The 14,422-nt window shown below is 38.6% G+C and overlaps 2 protein-coding genes across 3 annotated transcripts in view; both read left to right on the plus strand.

The window, feature by feature from the left end:
* The window catches only part of LOC135071969 (adenosine receptor A2b-like), a 110,123-nt gene that overhangs the window by 71,884 nt on the left and 23,817 nt on the right, over nucleotides 1-14,422 (plus strand). The window lies entirely within an intron of this gene.
* On the plus strand, nucleotides 1,983-7,844 carry LOC135072275 (uncharacterized). 2 transcript variants are annotated; one of them, XM_063966213.1, is made up of 2 exons: nucleotides 1,983-2,090; nucleotides 6,424-7,844. In XM_063966213.1, coding segments are annotated over exons 1-2 (1,230 nt in total). In that variant the 5' UTR covers nucleotides 1,983-2,089; the 3' UTR covers nucleotides 7,653-7,844. The 2 variants fall into 2 exon arrangements, with proteins under 2 accessions (XP_063822283.1, XP_063822284.1); XM_063966214.1 differs by having other exon boundaries at nucleotides 1,983-2,082.

Consider the following 14,422-nt stretch of genomic DNA (forward strand, 5'->3'; position numbering starts at 1 on the left):
AGTGGTCCAAATGTCCACCACTAATGAGACCTATATTGGCTTATAATCCATTAAATACAGATTAACTTTCAGTATGGGACGAAAAAAAAAATAAGCTGTCAGTGAAAAGTTATGACTGTTTGAAAAATTGTAGTAGTTTACGCGCTAATCTCAGGAACTACTGGTCCGATATGAAAAAATATTTTTGTTATGGATAGCCCATTTATCAAGGATGGTTTTAGGATAAATAAATAACATCACCCCACAACCAATAGGGGCGGAGTAGTAAAGACAACTGTTGTTAAAATGGGAAATATTATTCAAACTATTTTCACGCGTACAAAGTCGTAGGCACTGCTAGTATAATATTTAATAAAATTCATCTATAACCCCGCGCCACATGCGTCATGACATAACATGCGTAGATTAGTCCAAAATGTGCAATGGATAGAATGATATCAAGAACATTTTTCGGATAAATAGGTAAAAAACAGACTTTTCATTCAGTCATAACTTTTTACTGACAGCATATTTTTTATTGCGGTTTGGTTATAATGAATCAGTATTTAGTAGACTATTTTACTACATAGGTCTCGTTAGTGATGGACATTTGAACCACACTCCATACATTTTTGGTCATTGTCCTTTAATTACTTATGTATGTAACTATGTTCTAAGTAGTCTAAGGATGTTTGGACTAAATAAAAAAAAATTTTTTTTTCTTTCTATTTATTCCGTGCATAAATGATGCTTAATAAATAATTACTAGTGAATTGTTTTAAATTATTTCGGGCTATTAATTATTTTTGTACTCCTGATTCAGTAGTAAGGATGGATTAATATTATTATTAATACCATAAAACGTTAGCCATAAAATGGATTGGTCGCGTAATTGAAAAGGTCATTTGCCGCTGTATGGCTTTATGACCTTATTTTTATGTTTACATTAGTTTACTATTACCAGGAACAACAATCTTCTTTATTAATTTCACAGTTACATTGCGCGCGGCCACTATTAATGGTCATCCGAAACCTCAAAGGCAAAAATGTCTTTAAAATAAAAAGCGACATTATGTTTAAAAAATAAATAAAACAGCAGACTGATTAAAAAAAAGTTAATTTTATGCGTGAGAGGCGTCTGTAATGGCTCAATATAACCAAAATCAAACAATGAACCCAGAAATCAGAACCTTTGACTAAATACTAAAAGGTAAAGGTAAAACAGTAATTAATCATAATTCTAATAGTACTACTACTACATTAAAGTAAAATAGATACCTAATAATAGGTAAACAGGGAAAAGTATTCTGTAGATAGAAAATTTTACTGAAAGAAAACATTCCTTTATTTTCGAAAACTGCTTTCAAAGATTTCCGAAAATTCGCTTGCCCTACCCAGGAATCGAACCGCGTAAAATCTGTGAAAAATTACACCCTGTATTTTTATAGCATCGATCGTTAGGGTTAATTATAGGAATGAAATTCTCTAACAAACTTGATAAATTAAACGAAAGGAAAACCATGAAATGTTACATTATTTTAATTATTTACAAAATTGGTATGGTATAACGGCAGAAATCTTTGGATGAATTTCTCTTTCTTTTCAAAAATAAAGGAATGTTTCCAATGAGTAAAAATGTAGGTATATCTACGTATACAGTATTAACAGTGCTTTCCCTTTAGGTGGCATTACAAAATTCCACCCAGTTTAATATTCGTTTTTACTTTGATAAAAAAAAATGTGGTATTTTTTGTTTTTGGCACGTCTTTTAAGTTTATGCAACCTTACAAAGAGTTATATCAACATTAACAAAAAATTTAAATATAACAACTAGTTCTATCGATTTCCGCTAGATGACACTTTGTGCAAACGCACGTGGTCTGTCTATGAGTAAACATAGACAGCGCTTGTTGTTGGTCTTAAATTCAAAGAAAGAAAGAGATAGACTACTATGACGGCCTTAGCAAGAATCCTTTCAATGTGCTGGTGACGGGTGACGCTGACGTATTTTCCCATCTGAAGGCGATGCAGGTCAAGATGATAAACAAAACTTTCTGTTTCTTTAACAGTGTTGTCAGCCGTAAAAAATATTCCCTGATAGTGGTAAATTAGTTGAGTACTACACTACTACTAGAGTTTTGAGTGGTTGTAAATTTAAATAAAGATTTATATCAGAATTTAATACATTTTTTTGACGCATTTTAAACAGAGAATTTGTAATCAGTGGCCAAATTTTTAGGAGCGACTCAGAATAAGTAACTTAATCGATTTAAGTACGTAAAGAAAACATTTTTTTGTATTTAATTATTTTTATCCGCTGCGCGCGGTTTCAAAATTGGCACACATGGATCATTTACTTCGTTCATAGAAAAATACGTACACACAAGTAACTGCAAAGCTTAATAGATATTATGGTGCGCGAAAATAAGCCTTAACCTTTAAAACTTCAGATATGGGCACTCGCGAATTAGATTTTCAATATTTTTATTTCAGAAAAATACCACGATAAAAATAATTACAATAAAGTAGTATTGTTAATTTTTTCTATAGAACTTATTCATCTTATCTCATTTATCCAAATTGTTTAATAAGAACTTATTAAACAATTTGGATATTGTTTACAAAATTACTCTGTATTAAAGTAATACGAATGACTGTAAAATAGATTTTAAACGTAACTATACTGTATTATTCACTATTTACAATCATTGACTAATATATTTTTACTAAGTACCTACATACTGACTAAAGACGGAAAATACATCGTTACTATAATATCACAAATATTATTATCTAGTATAGCAAACCTGCCTAGAGCGCCACCTATCGGCGTGTAGTTAGACTAAAAATTTAAAATTATTTTGTCTATGGCAATGTAAGCTAGTTGTCTTCTCTCTGGCCACCCGGCACATGTAGATGTATTGTAACAGCACCGTAATGTATTTTATAATCGTCAAGAGTCGTCAAGCAAGAGTGGAGTAATTTGATTCACAGGCTTTCTGGACTTTTAATTCGGGCCCTTTCAAGATCCCTATAAAAGTGGCTGCCCAACGTGACGCCCGAATGTGAAAAGTGAACTCTGATAGCCGTGAATGAGTTTTCGTGTCAGCGCAGTTATTTCGCTGGATTTAGTGTTAAATCGCGTCTGCCTGATATCCCCGGACTCGAAAATCAAGTTTTTTCTTTGGTGCAACGTGTATTATATCGTTTTTTAGCGAAAATACAGTTGAGAAAAACTGGACGATACCATTTTGCGAGTGTGAAGTGCACAGTAGGCGATACCATTTTCCTATTGGTCGATAGACAATTTTGCCGCCTATAGAACTGTCACTGTCAATAGTGTCGTGGTCGAAGTGTCAAAGCTGTCAAAACGTACGAACTTGTTTACGTAAAAAGTTTTGTGTACAAACTTTGTGAAAATTGGAATAAAAGTGTACCTATTGACTTAAATTAAGTGTAAACACAATTCCTACAGCTTTTAAAGTGACTTTGAACAGTATACGTGAAAGTTAGAACTGTGTACGCGTGTATTTTGACGTTCGTATCTGGAGTTGTTGATATCGGTTCTATCCGCCGATATTTCGTTCCCAACAGCTCATGTTACCATACGAATATACCGTGCTGCACTAACCACGTTTGGACTGCTGTATTTAGTGAAAGTTACGCATAATAATGGTCCTAACGAGATCGCGTACAAATAGCCCGGCGCAAAGGCCTGGGACGTCCACGGAGACACCAGCTGCGGCTGAGGTGGAGATGATGGAATCACCAAGGGAGTCTACAGAGGTGCGTGACGCACCTGGTCCAGTGATGGCTCCTGCACAACCGGTGCCTGTCGTTATGACGGACAGTAAATTGGCGTTGTTGCTGTCCCAGATTGGAAGCAGAGGTGCACCTGCAATGCAGTCTAACTTTGCTGCGTGCACACACCGATTCGATGGCAAGAAAAATGTCATCCCGTTCTTAGAAGCCATCGAGATCTACAAGGAAAGTGTTGCTATGACTGATGCTATGGCGATGCGTGGACTGCCGATGTTGCTGACAGACTTCGCTGCGGAGTGGTGGCAAGGTGTAAAACATTCAGTTACGACATGGAGTGAGGCACTAGCATTATTGAGGAATACCTATGGACCAAGATTGCCCCCACACAAGATATATAAGGAATTGTTCCGGAGAGAGCAGGGTGATGAAAACACAGATGTTTTTGTGTGCAAGTCAAGAGCACTACTATCACAGTTGCCTGCTAATACTATACCAGAGGACCCTGTGCAGTTGGATATGGTCTACGGGCTGCTGCACCGCCGTATTCGGAGACAAGTTGCCAGGACAAGCTTCTCATCCTTCCAGCAGCTGTTGGAGTTAGCACGTGTGGTGGAGGAGTTGGAAGAGGAGTGCCCAGCTGTTACCAAAACTGAGATTACTTCGTCTGAGATGCCAACTAGGAGTGAATCTCTACCTCAGGACCGAACCACAGAGAGAGATGCTGCTACAAATAGGAAGGCTAGGCTCCGTTGTAACTATTGTAAGCAATTCGGCCATATGAAAGATGAGTGCCAGAAAAGCCAACGGAAGAAGCAAAATGAGCAACTTGAGACAGAGCAAGAGGAGAGACCAGAATCTACAAAGCCAACTGTCACCTGTTTTGGTTGTGGTTTACCCGGAGTAATTAGATCTAATTGTCCAAATTGTAAAAGTACTAAATCTGACTGTAATGTTAATTTACCAGCATTTGCTGCATTTAGTCCTAAACTTATTGATGTTTGTATGAGACCTAAGCTAGGTATTGAAATTTTGGGATTGCATTGTTCTGCCTTAGTGGACACTGGGGCAAAGCAATCAGTAGCAAGTGATAGCTTGTATAAAGTGTTGGTGGAAAAAGGAAAAGTTTGATACAGTTAAATTGTTTATTAGTTTAGCTGATGGCTCTAAACAATGTAGAATTGTTAAAACTGCAAAAGTAAATGTAAAAGTTCATGCAGTTGTAGTACCTACCTTATTTATTGTAATACCAGGTGCTACAGACTCTCTACTCGGTATGGATTTTATTCAGGATTCTGGCATGATACTGAACTTTAGACAGAATTGTTATTCTTTTAGATCTCATCCTATGTCTTACCAGCTGAGGTATGAAACTGAGGACCCTGTTGGGGCCTGTGCTGCGGTTTCACCTGCTGTGGACCTCCGCGGCAAGGAAGGTGAGTTGTTGGAGGCTGCTGACCGGGAGTTGTTGAAGAAGCTCCGGTGTGACAAGGGCATCTTCAAGCGAGGGGGAGCCCCCACGACATCTGCTGTCCAGCATATAGGTACAGGTGAGAATGTCCCTGTAACCATACCACCTTACCATGTTTCTCCCGTAAAGAAGAGGTCAGGAAGAAGGATCTGAGACATGTTATCTCCGCTAAAGGTACAGTAACTGACCCATCCAGGATTAAGGAAATTTTGCAGCAGAAACCCCCTAAAAATGTGAACGAATGAAGGCCCTAGCCTTCGATTAATTAAAGTTGAATATGCCCCAGGTAGGATCAATGTTGAGCTGATAATGTCAGTCATCCTACTGATTCAACATTTACTATTTATAATATTATGTGTCCGGTAATAGACTTACCTCCCCTGAAGCATGTCGCACGGTGGATGCTGATGAAGCTCGGAGACCTGGACCTGGCATCATTAGAGATCAGGTATTACTCACCACTCACGCCCCCAGTCCTGCTGCTCGCGGCGTCACCCATAAGTTCTGTTCTCGTCGAGAAGGCCGTTAAGGCCCTGGTAAGGTCATTAGTCCGACCACTTATGAGGTAATAGGTAGAGTCGGTTAAAGGTCGGTATCATGCCGAAGCCATTGTCCCTTATCATGGTCCGGGAGAGTTTATGGTAGTTCAGCATAGGAAGGCCAACCCACCTACGGGACGTTCAGGTGTGTTGGAGGGGGAGTCTATAGCAAACCTGCCTAGAGCGCCACCTATCGGCGTGTAGTTAGACTAAATTTTAAAAATTATTTTGTCTATGGCAATGTAAGCTAGTTGTCTTCTCTCTGGCCACCCGGCACATGTAGATGTATTGTAACAGCACCGTAATGTATTTTATAATCGTCAAGAGTCGTCAAGCAAGAGTGGAGTAAACTTGATTCACAGGCTTTCTGGACTTTTAATTCGGGCCCTTTCAAGATCCCTATACTAGCTTGTAATTATCAAATGCTTAAACTAATGAGTAATAGATTAGAAAAGGGACAACAAAACGTGACTCATTATTCATTAGTTATCTTAGGATAGATAATGACACGGAGTGCGCGTTTATGACATTTCGTCAGTGACCTGCAGCTTATTTTAAATTCAGTTGCGTTCAAACGCGAACCGAAGTCGTACCGCGTCCGCGTTGCTCAGTTGCTATACATAAATATTTTCATAATGGTGAAATTAACTCGTGTGTTGCTTTTCGCATTTCTAGTGTTAGCTGCATTGGGACCTATAAGTGGTCGAAAGTCTGGTGCAAGTAAAAGTCGCGGAAGACAACCTATCAAGCCACGCCCTGGAATCTCAAATCGTCCCAGTAGACCTTCGCGTCCATCACCACGTGGCAGTCACGATTTAATAATGTCAGAACGTCAACATATCTCTCATTCTCCTCCAGTTAAAGTAAAATCAACCACTCATAAAGTACCATCAACTCCACCTAGCGGCAAACATTCTGGAGGACGTTCATCAAGCACTCCTAAAGTACCTGCGGGTCATGTATCAGCAGGAACTCAAAGACCATCGACAACAGTAAAACCAAGACATACAACTCCACCTACACGGAACGATATAAAGAAGCAAGAAATTTCAATTAATAAGAATACTAAGCATATCACTATCAACCGCATCTACAACTACGCTCCACCGAAAGAAATTAGTTATGCAGAAAGGCCTGGACAACGACCGGTTTCTTATCCAGTTTACCATGAAACGCCGCCGACCTACGTATATCAATACAAAGAATCAGGAAGTAAATACGGTACTTTACTTGCTGGCTTAGCGCTTTTGAACCTTGGAGCTCAAGCTGCTGCAGCTACTCGTACCATTTCCGCCGCTAGCCAGAAACCAGCCAAAGATTCAAGAGATTCAATAGAAAGAGCTAGTTCAAACTATAAGCCACAGGCTGGCGAATACTGTAAATTCGGCGTAAGGAAAGACAATGGTGATTATGACGAAACCAAAATCGATTGTCTATTGATAACAAGTTTTATATTAGAAAGTCAGAAACCGACAGCACCGGCTGGTGGCACTAACACGACGGTTGTCACCATCAGTACGAATGTCACAGTTGTGAACATAACAAACGGCGTAGTGGAAAAGACCACGACTCCGGAACCGCTTGTTTTGTACCAAATGTTGGCGAATGGTACTCTTGTTCCTGTGAATGTTACTCTTCCCGAGGCAGAAAATACAACAGCTGTTAATACTACAGACGCATCGAATGGCAGTGTGGCGTCATCGGTAATCGTAACGACAACAACGACTAATACAACAGTGACGAATGCTGTTGACGTGAAAGAGAAGGAGATTCAGGTAACGCCGGGGATGAAATGCTTTGTCATGAGACATACGCCGACCTCATACATGAAAAAGCCAGTGCCCTGTGACTTGCTGCAATCCTACGCCGATCAGTCCCTCAAGAAAAACTCAGCCGCTAAATAAAAATACAATGCTGTGAGCTGGCGTTGCTCTCATATTTTACTAATACATTATGTGAATAGTGCCAACATCTATATTATAAGTGTGAGTGATACGATATTTATTGTGCGAACTATTGGAAGCTTTAGTTGGTAGTTCATTGCGTCTATTTTTGTGTTTGCAAGCTGTTTGAGATAACAGCAATTATTATTATGTAATAAAAAGCGTCTGATCAAAAATTTAAACTGTTATTTTTATTTTTACAAATTCCTGAATTAACACAGCTCTCTCAATATGTACAGACGACTGCACATCAGACTACCCATTTTTGTTCCAAATTCGCATCTATTACGACTGCATAAGATCCCACAGTGACCCAGAGTGACACCTTGACGTGCCTTCGTCTGTACATCTAATCACAGCTCTAAGAAGTCTCTTAGGGTCTACTGAGTAGTCAGTATTGCAGTAAATATGATTCATTGCATAGAAATGCACAACATTTTAAAAGGCACCCGAAATGCATCGTCCTGGGTGCGCGCTTCGGCCGCCTGATAAGATAAGTCCCTCATTAGTTTCTAATCATAACCCTAATGAGTGTTTTTCAACGATAATAATCTAAAAGCCAAATGAGGCAGCTCTTCCGCCTTTACAACCGAACTGGACTTTCATTGCTATAATATTATTATTAACAAAGGGGCATCATCTTAACCATTTGTAATTTTGATAATGGTATAGGATAGATTCTATATTTGACTATTTTTGAGAAAATACTATTTTGTCTATCATACAATCTATCAGGATAAATGGAGAGCTCTTCAAACAACTTTAAGAGATGGTTGGAGAAGAACGACGTCGTAGTCCGGAAAAATCAGATGCAAAATCACCGTTTCATTACACTTTTTTTCAAGTCATTTTAGTGGATAGGAAGGTCGGATGGATTAGTTAGACATAAAAATTCCGGCTGGGCTTAACTATACTCGGCGCAAAGACTCGTGGCAGGCGGTGTGTAATAATAAAACAGTGTCAGAATACCTATCACGTTTTCTCTCGCACTCACACTGGTTATGGGTGACGTCACGCATGATGGGCATAACGTTGTTGTAATAATTAAAAATATTGGCGAGTGTGCCTCTTTGTTTCAAAAATTACTTATGGCCCCGCTCACCACGAGTCTTTGTGTCTGCCACGAGTCACTGTTAATGATCTTTTATTTTGCTTTAGGGAGACTTTTATACGAGATAATTTATTTATGAGATAACATTACATTCTGTGTAATGGAGAATAGTTTAATCATAGTTATTACGTATATATCTATCTAGTCATACTACATTACAATAAATTTATAATTTATTTTATAATATGTAGTGGTTTCGGGTAAAGATATGAATAGTAATGCAACATTGCCAAGATTGTAAAAACAACTAGTTCAATCAATTTCCGCTAGGTGACACTGCGTTCGCATCTTGGTGGTCTTTTTATGAGTAAACATGCAGACAATGGTCGTCTCTGTTTGTTGTATATTCAAAGAAAGAGATAAGACTACTATGATGACCATGAAGAATCCTTGCAAAATGTGCTGGTGACGGCTGACGCTGACGTATTTTCCCATCTGAAGGCGATGCAGGTTAACATATGTACCATCCTTCTAGATATGACGGTAACAAAATCTATATAAGAGAGAAAAAAAGGAAACAAAAGAAGTTGCTAAATCTATTTATTAATTAATTTAATTCTCAGGGAGTGAGTTCCTAAAATTAGTCTCAACCGACGCACTACTAAAGTCTCTAAAATCCAACCGCACTGTCCTTGGTTCGCTCGTAGTGGCAGCAGCGACAAGCAACGCTTGCCACGTCAGGTTCGGCGTCGCGGGGCAGGCGACAGACGATGGTCGCACCGCAGCGGTTCTCTTGACGGAGGAAGGAGCCCTGTAATCCACGTCATCGGTCGTTTTATTGAATGTCCGATTTTATAGTTTAGCTGCGACATCAGCTTTAAAGCGAAGCAGGGGAAAGATTTGTGCAAGAAATAGTAATTAATGATGCGGCAGCCAAACAAAATCAACTTTAAAAATAAATAATTCATTTTATCCACTAATACTGAGACTATAAGAATTTACTAAGTAGGTACTGAACTACTGAGTAAATATTTCACATTTGTTTGTGTAATATTCCTATTTTTAAGTACTAAAGTTATTTAATAATCAGCTTAACTAATTAAAGTAATCTATGGTAATAGTTAACAATATAATTTACAATTAAATAAAGTTTCTAAGGTGACATGCACAATTCGATGACCATCGAAGGTCAAAGGTCATGTCAGGAACCATTTTGACTTATGCCTATGTGCGTAAAATAAAAGAGGATTCTGCATAGAACGTTTCAATACATACGTTTACCAATTAATAGGAGTAATAAAAATAATTAAATACGCACTACTCATGCGAGCACTAAAATCTTATATCTACGTAAGCACTTACCTACTAGGCAACTAGTTAAGCACTAAAACTAGGTGGGATAGGTATTAAAATTAATTACAACACTCACCCGAGACTGGGGAAGCACAACAAGTAATTTAAATAAATCGATAAGTATTAGGAAGTTCGACCTCGTGGATCGCGAGTAATATTTTTCTAAGCGAGGTGTACGTCCGTGCGTTTAGAAGCTTCGCAGGGACTGCGAGTGACATAAGCGCCGAGCCGAGCCGGTCGTAAGTTGCTCCCGTGCATTGAATGCATAGGAAGCGTTCACTCACAAGGTCATAATCTGACGTTCACTGAGCGCGCAATCCAAATAATTTAAATAACATCTTTGCGCTCGCGCCGGACTAAGCTTACAATATGTACAGTTTTAGTTGTTAAATTCAATGTAAATATAGTTAATAAGATATATTTGTTTTATATTTGTTTAGTTTTTAAGTAGTTTTGAGTTTTAAGTTAAGTTGTAATAGTTTTAAGTTGAGTAATTTAACGAGCCGTTACATACCCCCCTTTTTAGGTTAGGATTTTTCTTGTAAAATCCGCTTGCCTAAGGGTACTACGAAATCTAAGTCAACTTGAAGTCCTTGACATGCCAAGTTCCTAAATTGTTACCTGCCATATCCTGAAGCTCATAAACTAGTTTAGATTTTTTTCCTATAATCTTACACTTGATAAATTTGGGGGCTAACTTTTTAGAAAATCTATTATCTTTATCGCTTTGATAAAATGTTTTTCTCCAGACGATATCACCAACGTTAAAGTCAACATTCTTGCGTCGCAAGTCATAATTTGTGCTGTTCCTAGAGTGAGCTTTCACAAGTGATAGTTGAACTTTGTCAAATATTTTGTGCAAAGCTCCTAAGTTTTCCGCGTAACTATCACGAGGTGCAAATGTGATTTGATTTTCTAAGTCTGAATCAACGTAATGAGAACCACAGGATATTAACTCTCTGCCAAAAACCAAGAATGAAGGTGTATAACCAGTCACTTCATTTACAGCACTGTTGAGGGCAAATTGGATTTTAGGAATGTTTGTATCCCAGACTCTATGATCACGCTCAATAAAGGAAGAAACTGATGTCATTATGGTTTTATTATAACGTTCAACAGTATTTACTTGTGGTGTATATAAAGGTGTATAAAAAATATTAGGAATATTATAGTATTTAAATAAATTTTTCAAAATATTACTAACAAACTGTTTCCCGTTGTCCATAATAATAGTACTAGGGATACCGTGAACCAGGAAAACGTTATCCTCTATAATTTTAGCAATTATTTCGGCCGTAGCACGGCGTATGGGAAAAAGCATACAGTACTTAGAGAAGCAACAAGTAATAACGAGCAAAAATGTATTTTGCTTCCTGGACACAGGCAGTGGTCCTACCAAATCTATGCTTAGCATTTGGAATGGTCGACAGCAGTCTTTAGGTCTACCCATTACGCCAAGTGTAGGGTGGTTGGGATGTTTGCGAGAGAGACAAACATCACAACTAGTGACAAATTTAGCAACATCCTGATGCATATTTGGCCAAAAATATTTCAAGCTAATACGTTTATGGGTTTTGAAAATTCCGAAGTGACCAGAACTAGGTTCGGAATGATTTTTCGTAATAATGTCATTTCTGAATTCTGAGGGAACCACCTCCTTCCATTCAAATTCACGTGTAAGAGGGTTTAGAGATTTCATGAAGCGAAACAGTTTACCATTTTCGACGCGATAATTTAAAAATGATGTTGGAGATTTGAGACAACCATTAAAAATTTTCAAAAACCAGGTGTCGTTAGTGTTTTGAAAGTTATTGTCGACTACATTAATAGCAGAGACAGGAACAGAACGTGATAGACTATCCGGAACTACATTTTCGGAACCTTTTCGGTGTTTGATGTCAAAATTGTAAGCAGATAGACGTACTCCCCACCTAGCTAATCGCCCAGTTGGGTTGTTAAGGTTTAAGAACCATTTGAGGGAAGAATGGTCTGTGAATACAGTGAACTTAAGACCATTTTCCAAGTAACAACGCCAATGTTCAATTGCGGTGAGTACGGCTAATGCTTCGCGTTCAGTTGCGCTATAATTGCGTTCTGGTTTCGATAGCGACTTGCTCATATACGCTATCACTTTTTCACGTCCGTCTAAAGTTTGAGACAACACCGCTCCAATACCGTAGTCACTAGCATCGGTGTGTACTTCAAAGGGTTGGTCATAGTCAGGACAAGAAAGAATAGGTGTAGAGGAGAGGCATTTTTTTAGTTGTTTAAATGCTAGGTCTGCCTCAGAAGACCATACAAAAGGAGGGGCGTTTTTGCCTTGTGAGGTCAACTTATTTAAAGGATTAGCTAAGGTACTGAAGTTTTCGATAAACCTACGGTACCAGGAGGCGGTGCCCAGGAATCGCCTAACTTCTTTTCGATTCGTGGGTGTGGGGTAGTTAACGATTGCCTCAACTTTTTCAGGATCAGCCTGCAAACCGTTTGAGTCCACCACGTAGCCCAGATACTTAAGCTGGTTCCTAAAAAATTGACACTTAGAAAAATTTATTGTTAAGTTGGCAGTTTTTAATTTATCGAGAACTCTTGATAATAAAGATAAGTGTTGTTCAAAGGTGTTAGACGCAATGATGACGTCATCAATAAAAACGAAGACTCTATGCTCAAATTCGGGACCATAAAAGAGAGTATCGACTAGCCTTTGCTGGGTGGCCGGAGCATTAGTCAGTCCGAACGCCATGGCCTTAAATTGAAACGTGCCGCGTGAGGGAATATAGAAAGCAGTTTTCTGTCTGTCCTCTTCTCTAATCAAAATTTGCCAAAAACTTTTAGAGAGGTCAATACTAGAGAGGTATCGAGCGTCGCGGAGATTATCTAAAATTTCTGCCATGTACGGTAGACTGTACGCATCTTTTTTTGTTACTGCATTGAGTTTTCTACTGTCCAGACAGAATCGCAGCTCGCCATTCTTTTTCGGCGTTAAGAGAACTGGGGACGACCATGGGCTCTCGCATGGTTCCACTACGTCTTCCTTTAACATGTCATCCAATTGCTCGACTAGTATGCGTTGCTTCTCCGGAGACATCCTATAATACCGTTGACGAATGGGGGCGGCATCCCCAGTGTCAATTGGATGAGTAATTAGAGAAGTACGCCCTAAACCACGTTTTTCGTAGGAGATGTCGTGAAACAGTGAAATGACATGATCTGCCAGATTTTTTTGATTGCCCGATAAATGGTCGTACGAGCAAAGGTTATTAGATCCAGAGTTGTTATCGGTAGTAGTAACAGTTACAATTTTATCGGTGTCTTTATAATATAGGATATGGTCAATATGTTTGGGAAATAAGCCAAATACCCTCCAGAAGTCCATTCCCAATATAAAAGAGTGTTTTATGTTTGGGACTACGTAGGCTTTAAGAGTGTGAGTTTGTCCGTAAAAACTCACTGGAAGGTAGATGATTCCTAAAGAACTCAGTTTCTCGCCACCAGCCGTAACAAACTTAGAAGTGTCAGGTTGTTGAAGTTCATGACCAGCTTTTAAGAGGGATTCATGACATCCATTTCCAAGAATTGTGGTGGAAGAACCGGTATCCAACAAGCCAATTAGTGGTTTGCCATTAATAGAAACAGATACATAGGGTCTGGATACATTCATATCAGGAACATTGTTATCCTGGATTGAAGAGACAGCGTTGTAAGTAAAAAAAGAAGAAACAAAATTTAGCCAATTTTGCCACTCAGATGCATTGAATTTTTTAGATTTGTGAGTCAGCTTATCGGTGTCATTCCTCCAATCCAGGTTGACTAGTTTTTTTGGTTTAAATTACCACTTTTCGGGTTACAGTCAGGACAATTAGGATACTTGAAATCCTTTTTACCGCACCCAAAGCAGACAATGTATCTGTCTTTACGACAAGTTTTCAGTGTATGGCCGTTTATTCTGCACCTCCGGCAAAAGCCTTGTGAAGGATTCGGAGTAATAACATTAACATTATTGATATCGTCTGGTTCAGAATTATTTCCACTTTGTATGGCAGCTACTGTTGTATTTTTATAGTTAGTGTTATTATTAGACTTGTAATTAGAATAAGGTTTATTTTGTTGATTTTTGTAATTGTTATTTGTAAAAGTTGTACTATGTTTGTAAGCGAATTCAGGAGCGAGCGTATTGCTAGATGCTCGAGGAGGCTCCTGAAAGGATGAGAATCTAGATTGTATATTTTCAAAATTTCGACATATTGATACCAGGTCGTCTATACTTTTAATTTCGGGAGAAGCAGCCAATGTATTCGCGTAACAGGGGCGAATATTATGAAGAATAACT

Source organism: Ostrinia nubilalis, chromosome 5, assembly GCF_963855985.1.
Source record: "Ostrinia nubilalis chromosome 5, ilOstNubi1.1, whole genome shotgun sequence".
NCBI lineage: Eukaryota > Metazoa > Arthropoda > Insecta > Lepidoptera > Crambidae > Ostrinia > Ostrinia nubilalis.